The sequence below is a fragment of the Acomys russatus genome, chromosome 8 (genome assembly GCF_903995435.1).
Source record: "Acomys russatus chromosome 8, mAcoRus1.1, whole genome shotgun sequence".
NCBI classification, from domain to species: domain Eukaryota; kingdom Metazoa; phylum Chordata; class Mammalia; order Rodentia; family Muridae; genus Acomys; species Acomys russatus.
Genome location: NC_067144.1, coordinates 19,309,534 through 19,325,560, shown reverse-complemented (window position 1 = coordinate 19,325,560; position 16,027 = coordinate 19,309,534). Strand labels below are relative to the sequence as shown.

At 44.6% G+C, this 16,027-nt stretch overlaps 1 protein-coding gene across 2 annotated transcripts in view; it reads right to left on the bottom strand.

The window, feature by feature from the left end:
* Hacd2 (3-hydroxyacyl-CoA dehydratase 2) overlaps positions 1-4,559 on the bottom strand; it is an 86,305-nt gene extending 81,746 nt beyond the window's left edge. The window contains exons 1-2 of one of the 2 annotated variants that reach the window (XM_051149859.1): positions 4,335-4,559; positions 921-1,038 (exon numbers count right to left, since the gene is read on the bottom strand). In XM_051149859.1, coding sequence (XP_051005816.1) covers positions 921-1,038; positions 4,335-4,492 — 276 coding nt within the window. In that variant the 5' untranslated portion in view covers positions 4,493-4,559. The remainder of the gene's footprint in view (positions 1-920; positions 1,039-4,334) is intronic. The other variant, XM_051149860.1, reaches the window with a different exon arrangement.
* Positions 4,560-16,027: the final 11,468 nt, after the last annotated feature.

Below are 16,027 nucleotides of genomic sequence, written 5' to 3'. Positions count from 1 at the left end.
AGACTCACCTTGTAGACCAGGCTGGCCTCAAACTCACAATGATCCGCCTGCCTCTGCCTCCTGAGTGCTGGTATTACAGGTGTGCACCACTACGCCCGGCAAACTTTTATCTTCTTAATATGTTACTTTACTAATTTTATGAGTGTTTTTCCACACACATGCCTGGGGAATACACCCTTGGGGGTCAAAAGAGGGCATAGGAGCTCCTGGCACTGGAGTTACAGACAATTGTGATCCATCATGCGGGTGCTGGGGATCGAACCCAGGTCTTCTGGGAAGAGCAGCCAGGGCTCTTAACTGCTGGGCCATCTCTCCAGCCCATAGTTTTGTATCTTTATCAGCTTTAGACCAGAAAATCCCTTTATTCCTAAAACTGTTTGAGTTGGACTTCTGTCAGCTGTAACTCAAAAATCCAACTATACTTAGAACCCAAACTACACTTATTCAGGAAAGAGGACCAGGGCAAGCACACAACCAGCACTTCACTGAGACTGACGCCGTCCTTCAAAGCCTTGGTTAGTCTGGATGCCTTTGGCAGCTTCTGCTGTGTCTCCTGTCCTACCACTACCAAAGACACTCACTGCTCCTGTTCTACGGACCCTGAAAGTATCTAAATGTGTCAACACTTCACCAGGGCATTCCTAGAAAATCTCAAAAATCCTAAAGTAAACTTGCATTATTTGATTCCCTATAAAAGCTGGAGAGAAAAATATATTCCAAGCAATACATTAAATAGAATTTTATTTTATTTTTTCAGAATTTCATAGACAGTTGAGGCATCAATTTCATAAAGCAAAATTTCCAAATTTAAAGCAAACCCAACAAGGATAAGGTCATTTAAATATATTTTATCATACTTAATAAAAGCACATTTTCCACTTCATGACATTTGAAATTGGTGACAAAAATCTCAAACATACCTCCAGTAAGGCTCCCGTTTGGAAGAACTTCAAAGGCTTTTCTATTGAATAATAAAGACTATGGTAGCTCCCCTTAGCCAGGTATGCTCTCACCAGCCCAACTGCTATCACCAGCCACCTAGTGAAAAAGAAAGTACAATTAGAAGAGGAAAACAAGAGAGTAAGTTGGACTTAGGATAATAAAAAGTTACAGTAATAGTAGAGCTTGTGTTTTAAAAAGTAAAAAAGATCTTAGATTTGTCCTGTGCTAAGGTAAGACTCCATTACCCCACCCCACACCCAAACCAAGGGAGTGGTCCCCAGAGTGACACTATTGGCAGGTGAGACCTAGTGAGAAGTCTTTAAGTCACTGAGGACATGCCCTGAGAAGGCTGTGGGTCCCCAGCACTCTTTCTTTCTCTCTCTTGTGGCATGGCCATAAGGCAAACACTTCTGTTCCTGCTTTGTCACTGACAAGGAAGTCCTTCAACTGTGGGATGGAGTCTCCAAAACTGGGTGTCAGAACAAACCATCCTTCTTTGCAGGCGGAGTATGGCAAGTGTAGCATAAAAGTGACAAACATATCAACTGTAGCTCACAGAGCCTAAGGTGTAGCACAGATAAGTGTTACACAACCTACAGCACCCTGTAAAAATAAAATTACATGGTGGCACCTCACTTATCTAGAACTTAGCTCTTTGATAAACTTGTCGGATGGGAACAAGACCAATATAAATACATAGGAAATAAGCTCATATGGTCTCTGTGCAGTTAAGTCAGGTCCCAGAAAGTCTAAGGGGAACAAAGGGCTCCATTTTAACTGGTTTGTGCTTTTAAAGGGTCCTTAATAATAATATAAAGAGTGGAAAAATATTTTTCACAAGTGTCTCAGTGGCACAGGTCCCTACATCATAATCTTTCTTATCTAGATTACATATGAAATATGACTAAAAATTGCCTTTGAAAAAGAATAGTTTTAAATTTCCCAAAACCAAAGAGGAGAAGAGATCAATAGGCACATTGATTAGAAAAACACAAAACAAGAAAGCATCGGGGCACACAGTTGTGAACATTACCTTTCTGCTCTACTTTCCTCCTCAAAAATAAATATTAGGCCTTGTGGTTTATGTTAAATCCCATGATGAAGCAAAAGGGACTTAAGACACACCTCAGAGAAAGCAGTCAGATTTAAGCAAATGTCCATGCAAACTCGCCCAGGCAATGGGCTCTCTAGGTCTACAAATTGTCATAAAGGGACATTAACTAACGGCTTGTAATAGAAGAAAAGAATTCCTTGCTGGTATAACCAGCCAGTGTAGGAAGTCATAAATTAATGCCCGAGTTTATTATCAATTAACATTTGACATAATGTTATTATCAAGGTTACAATAAATTAATGCTTAAGTTGATTTGAGCTGAAGTTCCCTCTCAAAAACCCCAACTTCTCATCCTGGGTGAAGACAAGGCTCCTCGTTCTTGTCTCTCTGTTCATCACCCGGAAAAGGATGTTGCTCCCTTCTTCCTCTGAAGTCCCAATGCTTCTACCAATGCCTTTGCTAGAACGGGAGCGTCACACACAAATGTGTATACAGCAAACCCTAAATGTTCTCCTAAAAAAAAAAAAAAAAAAAAAAAAAACCCTGGGGGCATTTTTGGGAAAGACAACTTGTATCTGCAATAGTTCTTCAGTGGCCTCAGTTTAGCTCTAGGGATTCTGGGAACTGGTATGATGTTAGGCAAGTCACACCTTCTTGATCCTCTGTTTCTTTCCTGAGATAGGGTCTCTCTGTGTAGCACTGCTGTCCTGAAACCCATTCTGTAGACCTTTAATGCAGAGATCCACCATGCCCGGCCTGAGCCTATGCTTCAACCTCCCATTTCTTTTCTTTTCTCCTCAAGATTTATTTACCTACTATTTATACAGTATTCTGCTTATATGTGCCTACACACCAGAGGAGGGCACCAGATCTCATTATAGGTGGTTGTGAGCCACCACATGGTTGCTGGGAATTGAACTCGGGTTCTTTGGAAGAACAGTCAGTCAGTGCTCTTAACCTCTGAGCCATCTCTCCAGCCCCTTAACCTCCCATTTCTAATATTAGCAATAAGCCTCCCAGCCTATTTCTTCATTAAAAAGCAACATACTAGCTGGGCACAGTGGTGCACGCCTTTAATCCCAGCATTCTGGAGGCAGAGGCAGGTGGATCGTTGTGAGTTCAAACCCAGCCTGGTCTACAAAGTGAGCCCAGGACACCCAAGGCTACACAGAGAAACCCTGTCTCGAAAAACAACAACAACAACAAAAAAAGCAACATACAACTTGCGCATGTGCATATTAGCACGAACTAATATCAGCATCTGAAGAATAGACAAAGTTAGCTGATTCAAGTAAGGTGATCAGGCGGAACAGATTCTCACTGTATGTATACACCTTTATGTATATTTTAAGTTTTGACCCCTGCCAATGTATTTCCTATTGTATAAAAACAGTTAAAATTTCAAAATACAGTTCTTTATTTTTTCTGTATACTTGAAAGCTTTACCTAAAAAAAATAGCCGGGGGTAAATGTCTACAGTGCTAAGGATATAGCTCAGCAGCAACAGAGTGCATGCAAGTGTGAGGCTCTAGGTTCAATTCCCCAGGGCCAGTAAACAAACGAATGAATGACAGGCAGTCAAGAGTGGTGGCCCAGGCCCCTAATTCCAGAAGACTGAAGCAGGAGCCTCACAAGTTCCAGGCCGCTCTACATAATGAGTTCTGGTCTTTAAAAATCGGGGAGGAAAAAAAAGAAAAGAAAAGAAAAGAAAAAAGAAAGAAAGAAGGAAAGGAAGGGTTAAGGGAAAGTAAGAAAGTGTGTTTTACAACTCAGAAATGTCCTAAATAATTATGGTATGATCCACCTCACCACAACCACCGGATTGCGAAACTGGATTCACCTAGCCCAACTCTACGTAACCGAAACAACTAGAGGCCCAGGGAAAGCAAGATTTCTTCAAAGCCACACGGAGAACTACAGACCGACACCGGGTAAAGACCGTTCTGAGGGTCGAGTCTCTCTTCCCTACCTCTACTTGCCCCAAGCCTCCCCTACAAAGTCTAAACCGGCGGGCGCATCGGGACAGCTCCGACTCGGCTGGCCGGCCAGAAACTTCGAACGCGTCCCCACCTCCCTCCCGGGGATTTTGAAAACGACCGCCGAAACCAACGATGTCGGCACCGGGGCTGGAGCGGCCGGCGGTTCGGGACCGGCCTCGCGGGCTGGCCTCCGCCTCCGCCCCGTCCCGCACCTGTGGGCAGCCCACGCGTCCCGCCGGAGGCCCCCGGCCAGGCGGCCCCCGTGGCCAGCCTTCCCCGCGCCCCGCGGCGGCCCCCGGGCTGCGGGTCCTCGCACGGCCGCAGAGCTCGCTCCCCGCCTCCCCGCGCTCCAGCCTCACCCCGCCGTCATCACCACATTGTAGATGACCAGGTACGCCGTGGCCACAGGTCCGGGGCCCTTCTTCTTCCGCGTGCCGCTGCCTTCGCCCGCAGCCCCGGCTCGGCCGCTGCCGCCCCCATTCCCTTTGGTCGCTGCAGTCGCCGCCACTGCCGCCATTTGTCAAGCGCCGGCCGACCGCTCTCCTCGCGCTCGCACCTCACACCCGACTGGGTACCGCGATGGGGCGGGAGGGAGGGACGAAGGAGAGGCGGGGCCGCGGCACGGGGCGGAGCCGGGACAGCGCCCACGGGGCCGCCATCTTGGATGAGGGCAAAGATGCTTCTAGGCGCTCCCGCCTGTCGGCTCCTTTCGGTAGCCGCCGCCATCTTGGATGGGGGTAATTCCCTCCCCCACTTCCGGCGCGCTGCCCGTATAGGCGTCCAGCGCCCTGTTTGTTTAGGTTAATGTGAACCTCACGCGTGGTGGATAATTTGTCTTGGCCACTTCGTATTGTGTAACAGTCTCTTCCTGCTGGATCCAAATAATATGTCCCAGTCCTGTGTTTCTCAGCCACTCCCAGGTGCTTTAGCTTCATCCCCTCCTCTCCCTGGTCAGGATCGCTCAAGTAGCTTGTCGGTTTTTTAAGTTAGGGCAATTGACATCGTTAAGGTTCCTGACCGGTCAACAGAGAAGGAGGAACCAGCTCTTTTGCAACACGCATCTTTTTCTTCAACCTGTAGCCAACTTGGGGAAGCAGCCTTCAAAACTCTCTTCTCTGTCTTTTGATTTTTAAATTAACCCGCACCGTACACTGGAGACTCCCAACTGAGAGTTAGGCAGTTCAACTCCAATCGTAGGTCCGGTTAAGAAGGGTTAAGGTGATTCAGGTGAGGACCTTCTCAGGAGTAGAGTTGTTTAAGCCCACAGAGTATGGGCTAGGTGGGAAACTCGCCTGCTGAGAGAACAACTTCAGGAAGCTATTTTAATCTGCTGACCCCACTCATTTCTTTCTTTAGGAGTTTCTTCATAAAAGTGCCTTGCTATCAGTGTTCATCAATGTATTACTATTTACGTAATGTAATAAAATATGTATTGATTCCGAGAAGTATTTATGGAGCATCTACAAGGTTGTATTGGAATTTATCACACTAAATGAAAGAGACAAAAGTCTTCTATCTCTCAGAGATTGCACAGGAGAAGCCAGGCATGAATAAATATGCATTAGGTGGTGAAAAGTGGTATCAGTTAAAAAGTTATTACAACGATCCAGGCCATGATAATTGCGACAATCACGGAAGTGTTGAATGCTGAATTCCTTTTTTCTTTTTTTTTTGGGGGGGGGCATTGAGATACTTTGGAAGAACAAGTTTTTTTGTTTGTTTGTTTTTGTTTTTGCTTTTTTTAAGTGATTTTGGGAGCAGCAGTCAGGACTTTTATGCTCAGTTTGAAATCCTTTTTAGAAATCTAAGAGATGATGTTGACAAGACAATTAGATTTAGACTCTGAGGTTCAGGAAGACCTACAGGAGACCTACAGGAGAGAGAGAGAGAGAGAGAGAGAGACAGACAGACAGACAGACAGACAGACACAGAGAGAGGGGTGGGAGAAGGAAGAGGGGGAAGAGGGAGAGAGCGAGAGAAAGCATCAGGATGATAGGATTTAAAGTCATGGTGCGCCCCCCCCCCCCGGAAACTGAGAGGTAGAACCAATGTAATTGTGAATTCCCATCCTTTACTGCTCCCAAAGATAATAAAGACATCCTGCTACCTTGTTTCCTCACTTTTTAAATAACAAGTTGGGGAGGAAGAAACAGGTTTGGTTGTCAACATACACATGGTAGTCCATAACCATCCCTAACTCCTGTTTCAGGAGATCTGTTGCCATCATCTGACCTCTGAAAGTACTAGGCACACACATGGTACATAAACATACATGCAGACTAAACACTCCTACAAGAAATAAATCCTAAAAATACATGTAAAAAAAAAGTAGGCAGAATAAAAACGCAACGAAACCTTTCTCTCCTTTCATAAATAAGTGAACTATTTTGCAAAACTAATCATTCACTTAAGACTTTTCTTATTCGTTTAACTGATTCTCTTTCCAATATAATATATTTAATAGGAAAGTAGGAGGCACATATGCATAAAGTTGAAAAGCAACCTAAAACTCACTCTATATTCTTGTAGGCATTTATATCCAAACCCATCCATTCTGCAATGAACAGGTGATCTTTTCTAAGTACAAATCTGTTCACATCTACTGCTTTTCTCATTATATACCTATGGCATTTACATGGTTTCTAATGACAGTTAAAATACAGTGTAACAAGCTGGATGTGGTGGCGCATGCCTTTACTCCCAGCACTTGGGAGGCAGAGGCAGGCGGATCTCTGTGAGTTCAAGGCCAGCCTGGTCTACAAAGTGAGTCTAGGACAGTCAAGGCTATTACAAAGAGAAACCTTGTTTCAAAACAACAACCAACCAAACAAAAAACAGTATAAAAATTCTTTATGGACCCTGAAAGAACAATATTCAACTTCATATGGAAAAGCAAAAAACTCAGGATAGATAAAACAATCCTGTACTATAAAAGAACTTCCAGAGGTATAGCCATCCCTGACTTCAAGCTGTACTACAGAGATATAGTTATAGAAACCACATGATATTGGCACAAAAGCAGGCAGGTTGCTCAGTGGAGTCTAATTGAAGACCTGGGTATAAATCCACACACCTATGGACACCTGATTTTTTTTTTTAAATAAAGAAGCCAAAAATCTACAATTGAAAAAAGCAAGCATCTTCAACAAGTGGTGCTGGTCTAACTGGATGTCTACATGCAGAAGAATGCAAAGAAAGACATATCTATTGCACAAACTCAAGTCCAAGTGGTTCAAAGACCTAACGTAAAACCAGATATACCAAACCTGGTTTAAAAATAAAAAAAAAGTGGCATCAGCTGTGAAGTTACTAGCACAGGAGACAACTTTCTGACCAGAACAACAACAGCGCAGGCACTAAGATAGAGAATTAATAAATGGGCTTCTGTGAGGCAAAGGGCACCATCAACAGGACAGAACAACAGCCTATATCTGACAGAGAGCTAATATTAAAAAATACATAAAGAACTCAAGAAACTAGACACCAACAAACCACATAATCCAATTGGAAAACATGGTACAGGGCTAAAAAGAGAATTATCAACAGAGGACTCTCAAGTGGCCAAGAAACACTGAAAGAAATGTCCAACATCCTTAGCCACCAGGGAAATGCAAATCAGAATGACTCTGAGATTCTGTCTTACACTTATCCTAATGACTAAGATCAAAATCTCAAGTGACAGCACACGCTGGCGAGGGTGAGAAGCTAGGGGAACACTCCTCCATTGCTGGTGGGACTGCAAACTTGTACAACCACTTTGGAAATCAGTCTGGTGGTTTCCTCAGAAAATTGGGAATAGTTCTACTTCAAGACCTAGCTATACCACTCCTGGGCATATACCCAAAAGATGCTCCACCATACCACAAAGACACTTGCTGAACATGTTCATAGCAGCTTTATTCATAATAGCCCCAAATTGGAAATAAACAAGATGTTCCTCAACTGAAGAATGGATAAAGAAAATGTGATACATTTACTCAGTTGAAAATTATTTTGCTAATATATATATATATATGAAAGTTGCTGGCAAATGGATGGAACTAGAAAAAAATCAACCGGAGAGAGGTAACCCAGACCCAGAATGACAAACATGGTGTGTACTCACTTATAAGTGGACATTAGGTATAAAGTAAAGAATAATCATGCCATAATCCACAGACCCAGAGAGGCTAAGTAAGAAGGAGAGCTCAAGGGGAGACACATGAATATCCTGGGAAGGGGAAATAGAATAGATTCCATGGGTAGACTAAAGGCAGGTAGGAATGGAAACAGATATAGGGTGGGTAGAGGAGAGAGTGCTGGGAGAGACTATTGGAACTGGGAGGCATTTCAAGAGCGAGGTAGAAACCTAGTGCAATGGAAATGTAAGTGTGTGACCCTAGTGAAGACTGCGTGTAATGGGGGATACGGAGCCTGAACCCCAACCATCTTCTGTAGCCAGGCAAGACTTCCAGTGAGGGATTGGGACACCAACTCAACCACAACACCTTCAATCTACAATTTGTCCTGCCTGGAGGCATGCTAGGTAAAGGTGGCTCAGAACCTGTGGGAGTGGCCAACCAATGACTGGCCTTGCTTGAGACCCATGACAAGAGAGGGACCTTATGCCTGACACTGCCTGCAGGGCCAGAAACCAGAGGCTAGATAGCCCAGAGACCTAGAATAGAACCAAATATGACCAGAAAAAGAAGTCAATGAATAATTCCTAATGATACTCTGTTCTACTCATCCACCAGAGCCTAACATAATCAGCATCAGGCTTCATTGGCAACTGATAGGAATAGATGCAGAGACCCATAGCCAAACATTACACAGAGCTCAGGAAGTCCTGTGGAAGAGAGGGAAGAAGGTTTGTAGGAGCAAGAGGGGTCAAGGACACCACAAGAAAGCCCACAGAATAAACTAACCAGGGCTCATAGGTGCTCACAGAGACAGAACTGACATTCTGGGACCTGCATGGTCTGACCTAGTTCTTTTGTTTATATGTTAAGATTGTGAAGCTGGCCGGGCGTGGTGGCGCACGCCTTTAATCCCAGCACTCGGGAGGCAGAGGCAGGTGGATCGCTGTGAGTTCGAGGCCAGCCTGGTCTACAAAGTGAGTCCAGAATGGCCAACGCTACACAGAGAAACCCTGTCTCGAAAAACAAAACAAACAACAACAACAACAAAAAAGATTGTGAAGCTTGGTGGTGTGTGTGTGTGTGTGTGTGTGTGTGTGTTTTAAACAGGGTTTCTGAATGTAACCTTGGCTGGCCTCAAACTCACAGCGATCCACCTACCTTTGCCTCCCCAAGTGCTGCGATTAAAGGCATATACCACCATGCCAGGCTTAGCTTCATGGGTTTTTCTTTTTAAGTAATTATGTTTTTTGTTTTGATTGTTTGTTTTTAATTTTTTATTATAATTTATTCAGATTACATCACCTTGCTTGTATCTTCCTGTTCCCACCCTCCCTCCCTCTTCTGCACTATTCCCCTCCCCTATACCTCTGACAGAAGGATGAGACCTGATAAGCTGTAGCTTGGTGGTCTTGTGGGACTCCTAACAGTGGGAGTGGGACTCCTAACAGTGGGAGTGGGGCTCCTAACAGTGGGAGTGGGGCTCCTAACAGTGGGAGTGGAGCTATCTTTGACTCTTTTGCTTGCTCTAGGACCCTTTTCCTCCTACTGGATTGTCTCATCCATCCTTCATATGAGGGAGTATACGTAGTCTTACTGCAACTTGATAAGCTATGTTTGGTGGATATCCCTGGGAGACATGCCCTTTTCTGAAGGGAAACTGAGGAGTGGATCTGGAGGACAGGGAATGTAGGAGGGACTGGAAGGAGGGGGGTATCTGGGGGTGGGATATAATATATGAAAAAGAATAAGTTTACATAAAAAGATACAATGTAAAACATTTAATGTGACCTGCAATAATATGAATAGCCTGGCTTTTTTGTTTGCTTTGCTTGGTTGGTTTTGGTTTACAAGACGGAGTTTTTTAGTGTAGGCCTGTCTGTCCTGGAACTCACTCTGTGGACTCAGAGATGCTCCTGCCTCTGCCTCTGAGTGCTGGGATTAAAGGTGTGTGCCACCACAGCCCAGCTAAAACAGTTTGTTCCCTACATGCCTCTGAAATCTTGCTCCTAGAGCTTTAGGTAAAAAGCCCTGGATCCAAGTGCCAACATCCTATGCACAACCACCAATTCCAATACACACATGATTTAAAGAGATGAGTGATTATGAAAAGCACAGAACAGAGATTTAACCAGTGTGACAACATTGGGAAATACAGATTAATGGGTTTATTTCGGAGCACTGACACAAGCCTTAGGTATAAACAGAAGAAAAACTGGAATAGAGGGCAAGAAATATCCGTGATTAAGGAGCCTTGGCCAATGTGTGATCAGGTTGGTCATCATCTCAGTTCTGGTTCTGTAAAACAGTTGGAATAAGTCATATCTTTTGAGAAGATAATATGGTTCCTAGGGAAGAAGTGTTCCCAGTTGAGGGTATGCTCATGGTTGGACACATGTACGTAAGGCTCTGCTGTTCCTGGATCCAAGGTGACTACAATATTAGGACAATGACTGGAGACTTTCTCTCACTGGAAGTCTTGCCTGGTTACAGAAGACGATCCACTTTCTACAACAGGATGACACACCAAGAGTGCCCTCCCCAGGTGCAAGTCTCACAGCCTTGAATTTCTCAGCCTCCAACTGTAAGAAATACATCTTGGTGGTCAGGGGGTGGGGAGTGATGGCTCAGCATTTAAGAGTGAGCATGGCTCTTGCAGAGGACCTGGCTTAGGTTCCTAGCACCCACAGTGAGCAGCGCAGGACCTTCAACTCCAAGGGATCCAATGTCTCTGGTCTACACAGGTACCTGTACCCATGTGCACACACCCACACAGTGAAACAAAAGTATATATAACTAAACATAATAATAACAACACTTGAAAAAACATATCTCTATTCACTATAGAGTGCTCAGTCTCAGGTAGTCTATGATTTTTTTTCCAACCATCCCAGCAATGTTTATTGAAAAGCTCATGTTTTCCCTCTCTTATACCTAAGTATAAAGTTTCTGGGCTCTCCATTCTGTCCCACTGTTCTCTTGCCATCGCTATGCCAATACCACACTGTTTTAATTACTAAAGTTTATAATAAATCTTGATATATTATATATAAATCAAGTTCTCCCAGTGCTTGACAATTTTTGGACCTTTATATTTCCATATAAAGTTTAGTCTATTTCTCAAGTGCCACAAAAACAAGCAAAGAACAACAACAAAAAAGCTGATTTTTTTTTATTGGCATTACATATTATTTCAGATTAATTTTGGAGAACATCATCTCCTCTATAGAATCATTTAATATACCGACTTGGGCTGGGGATATAGTTTGGTGATAACACACTGACCTGGTATAACATAACCTGGATTTGATGCCCAATACCACAAAACAAAAGTGAACTCGGAACAACAGTTTGATGGCTCATCCTTCTGGGGTCTATCTAGTAATTCCAAGACTGAGGGGCTGCACCTGATGAAGGATAAGCAAGCACATGTGATATAGAGAAAAGTGACAAGAGGGAGAGGCCCAACTTACAACAAACCCACTCTCACAATAGCCAGCCCACCCATCAATTCACTAAGAAGAGCCTTTATGACCAAATCACCTTTTAAATGCCTTGCCTCTTTTTTCAACATATTTTTTATTGATTATTTGGGAATTCAACATCATGTACCCCGATAACACACTTCCCAGTTCTCTCAGGTCCACCCCCGACCCTTGTGACCTCTGTGACCTCTCTCCTTCCCCAACCCCTACACCTCAAAAAAGAAGAAAGAAAACAAACCCAAGTCCAATTTGTGTTGCTCATATCCTTACTGGAGCATGGTCAAACTCCCAGTGGGCAGCTCCTTAAAGAAAACTCAGTCCGTCCCCACCCACACCTCTTCCAGAAGCTCTGTGTGGTAGAGAGCTAAATTTTAGCATCCTTATCACAATTTTTAAGAGTTTTCTTCTGCAGAGGCAGTCAGATTGCTGAGTTCAAGTCCAGCCCTGGACAGCCAGGGTTACACAGATGCACAGAGAAAAATCTTGAAAAATGAAAACCAGAGTGGGGGTGGAGGGAGGGGGAGAGAGGAGAGAGAGAGAGAGAGAGAGAGAGAGAGAGAGAGAGAGAGAGAGAGAGAGAGAGAGAAGAAGAAGAAGGAGGAGGAGGAGGAGGAGGAGGAGGAGGAGGAGGAGGAGGAGGAGGAGGTTGCCCCATGGGGCAAGATGGACCATAAGTACATGGCCAAGAGAATTTCTCCCTGAGGACAGACAAGTAATACTGGGGCACATAGCTGGAAAATAGCAAAATAGCATAGAGGATTACTATCTGCCCCAGTTCTAGTGCTTTAAAGCTTGTTGAACAAATTTATAGATATCTGTCTCATTTATTTGGGGATAGATGGAAGAGAAAACCCCTGGCCCCCTTAAATTTATTTTTCCAATAGTTTTTCTGTCTAGGCTGTTACTTTTTGGGGGGGGGTGTTGTTACTGAAGCCTTCCATGTCCCTCTTTCTCAACTGTGAGTCTGCAGTCATCGATGGCACTGCCCTTTACAGTCAGTGGGAGCATGGATCATGAACATCGATATGGTTTCTGGCCTTGCCTCTTTAAAAAAAAATATGTGTGTGGGGGGGGGGTGGGGGTGTGTATAGTGGAGTGCAAATTTGTGGATGCCAGAGGCATCAGATCCACCAGAGTTTGAGTTACAGTCAATGTGAGCTGTTGGCACAATGTAAGTGCTGGGAACTGAACTCTGTTCCTTGGCCAAAGGAGTACACGATTGTTTTGTTTTTCTCTGTGTAGCCTTGGCTGTCCTGGACTTGCTTTGAAGACCAGGCTGGTCTTGAACTTACAGAGATCTTCCTGCTTCTGCTTTCCAAGTGCTGGGATTAAAGGTGTGTGCCACCGCTGCCCAGCTGGTGTGCACAATTTTAACCAGCGAACAATCTCTCCAGCTCCCAGAGTGGCAAGTCCATTTCAGCCTGAGCTTTGAAGAAGACAGTTAAACCACAGCCCTGTTAGGTTCTGTCAGGTGTGATATGTTTGAACTCACACTATATATAGCCTTCTCCAGCTCACCTTGTGGTTTTTAGGTCATCATTATCCTAACTGCATACCATACAGCAGTAGTAAGATTATAAAACAAGGCAGGAAACTCTAGTTGTTATCTTTTTGCCTCCACAAAAAAGACAAGTTTCCGCATGAAAGATGTAATGTGCTAGTCAGAATTCCAGGTTTCTGAACAATGGAGGCTAATTCTGATTAGTTAGAGAAAAGAGACTTTATTGAAAGGACACTGGCTGGCTTATACAGTTGATGAAAACGCTGAAGAATGAACTTTGGCCATGGACAGGAACCATGGAAAATGTGGCAGCCAGAAATAGAGACCAAATCAATACACAGGAAGAATGTGGTTAATATCCAAGTTTCTGTCATTGGCACAGGCACCACGGGACGTCAGATGCTGCACTCCCTGCTTCCCCTGCCACCAGGGAAAGATCCTATACTCCCTTTTGGTTCTCTGTGCTACTCCAATGTAGTATCAGCTGGCTAGAAGATCGTATGTCCAAACGCTACAGATGAAAGGGCTGGCTGGGGAAGGGGTTGGGTTGCGTTACACTGGAGGCTCCTTATCGGCACATGCTCCAACTCAGATGCGTCGTAAGCTGGCCCTGATACAAAATGAACACCGGAGGGAATATCGAAATTCAGCCACTCTGGCTTCTGCCTTTCCAGGGGAAAGAGAACTGAGTCCTACAACTTCTTAAGATCTGTGAGACTCACTGGAACAGGAGATTGCGCAGTCATTGAAGGCAGAGGCGGCTGAGCTGCTCCCTCTTCTGCTTTGCAGAGCACCCATCTTGCTCCTGTCTGGTTTTCTTGGCCTGTGACTGAGGATAGCGAGGAGAGGAATTTCAGGAAGCTGTAGAAGGATCTCATTGTCATCTCCCACCGGGTCAGCAGGAGAGGGTCTGCAATGGCATGTTTGGGGCTTCCCGGTCAAGCATGAAGGCAGCTAACAGTTAGATACACATCTAGTCTTCTCTAAGGCCTGAGAAGGAAGGAGGAGGGGTGACAGGGTTGACTCCAGATTTTACCCCAAACTTCCAGTGACCAAGGCTTCTGCTACGTTTTGAATCGGATTTATCCCCTCTGAAACTCATGTAGCTATCTGAGTACTGCTATAGCGGTGTTGGTACTGGGTCTCTAAGAGCTGGATCAGTTGTTAAGAGAGATTATTGACTTCCCAGCTTTCAAAGAGGAGCATGGGGTTTCAAAGAGCATGGGGTTTCAAAGAGCATGGGGTTTCAAAGAGCGTGGGGTTTCAAAGAGCGTGGGGTTTCAAAGAGCATGGGGTTTCAAAGAGCATGGGGTTTCAAAGAGCATGGGGTTTCAAAGAGCATGGGGTTTCAAAGAGGCCCCAGTTTTCTTCCATATGTGCCTATTTGTTGTCTCCCTGATCCCCCACCCCACTCCCCAAGAAGATGCTCAGAACCATAAACCAAATAAACTCCTTTCTTTTCTACAAATTTCCCAATTAGGTATTCTGTTGTAGCGACAGAAAATGGTCTTAGACACACCAAGATTGGCTGGCATATGGCCAAACATGAAACCAATCTTTTGTCAGATGATGGTGTGGACAGAGGTAGAAGAGTCATAAACAACAAGGTATGATTGGCAAAGCAGTAAGCAGTGCCCTGATGGACAGACGTCGCATGCACGTGATGGTGATTTGAGTATGAAATGGCGCCCATAGGCTCAAGTGCTTGAACATTTGGAAAGTTGTGGGATCTTGGGGAGGTTGAGTAGTGCTGGAGGAAGTGAGTCACTGGAGGTGGGCTTTGTGGTTTTATGTCCCAGCTCCACTTCCTGTTTCCTCTCTGTTTCCCGGATGTGGACACAGTATGGCCAGCCTCCTCTTCCTACTACCATGGCTTCTCTGCCTGTCGCTGCCTTCCCTGTCTTCCCCGCGGAGATAAGACTGTCACTCTCTGTAACCATAAACCAAAGAGCCACCTTCTCTCTGGTCGCCGTGGCCTATGCCTTTAGTCCTAGCACTCCAGGAGGCAGAAGCAGGTGGATCTCTGAGTTCCACAGGGGAGTCCAGGACAGCCAGGACTACATAGAGAAACCCTGTGTTGAAGAAGAGGGAGAAGAAGAAGAAGAAGAAGAAGAAGAAGAAGAAGAAGAAGAAGAAGAAGAGAGGAGGAGGAGGAGGAGGAGGAGGAGGAGGAGGAGGAGGAGGAGGAGGAGGAGGAAGAACCCCACTTTCCCTTCAGTTGCTTTGTTGTTGTTGTTGTTGTTGTTGTTGGGATTTTTGTCTTTTTGTGTGTGTGGGTTTTTTTTGTTTTGTTTTTGGTTTTTATTTTTTTAAGACAGGGTCTCTCTGTGTAGCCTTGGCTGTCCTGGACTTGTTTTGTAGACGAGGCTGGCCTCGACCTCACAGCAATCTGCCTGCCTCTGCCTCCCAAGTGCTGGGATTAAAGGCGTGCGCCACCACACCCAGACCCTTCAGTTGCTTTTATTGGGATATTTAGACATGACACAGAAAAGTCTCCCTCAAGCACTCATGCATGCACGTTCACACAGAGGGAACACATTTCAAATCTACTGTTGTCTATGCTTCTCTCCAGACAGAGGGGTTACCATTTTTCCTTTCCTTAACTTTTTTTCTCAGGAAGATGTATAAGTCTTCTCCAGGATGGAAGGAGCATTTATGTTTGCTGTCTTAGACTGTGTCCAGGAGGAACCATATTTGCCATGCAGTGGCTTTGGTATACCTATAATTTTACTATTCATTAAAGGGGGAAGGAAATCTGTTTAATAATGAGATGGTGTGTGTCTATCTTCATTAAAGGAGTTAAATTCTGGCTATTGGATACTGTTAGGCATAGAACAGTGGTTCTCAACCTTCCTAATGCTGCAAACCTTTAATACAGTTCCTCATATTGTGGTGACGCTAACCATGAAATTATTTTCATTGCTAATTTATAACTATAATTTTGCTAC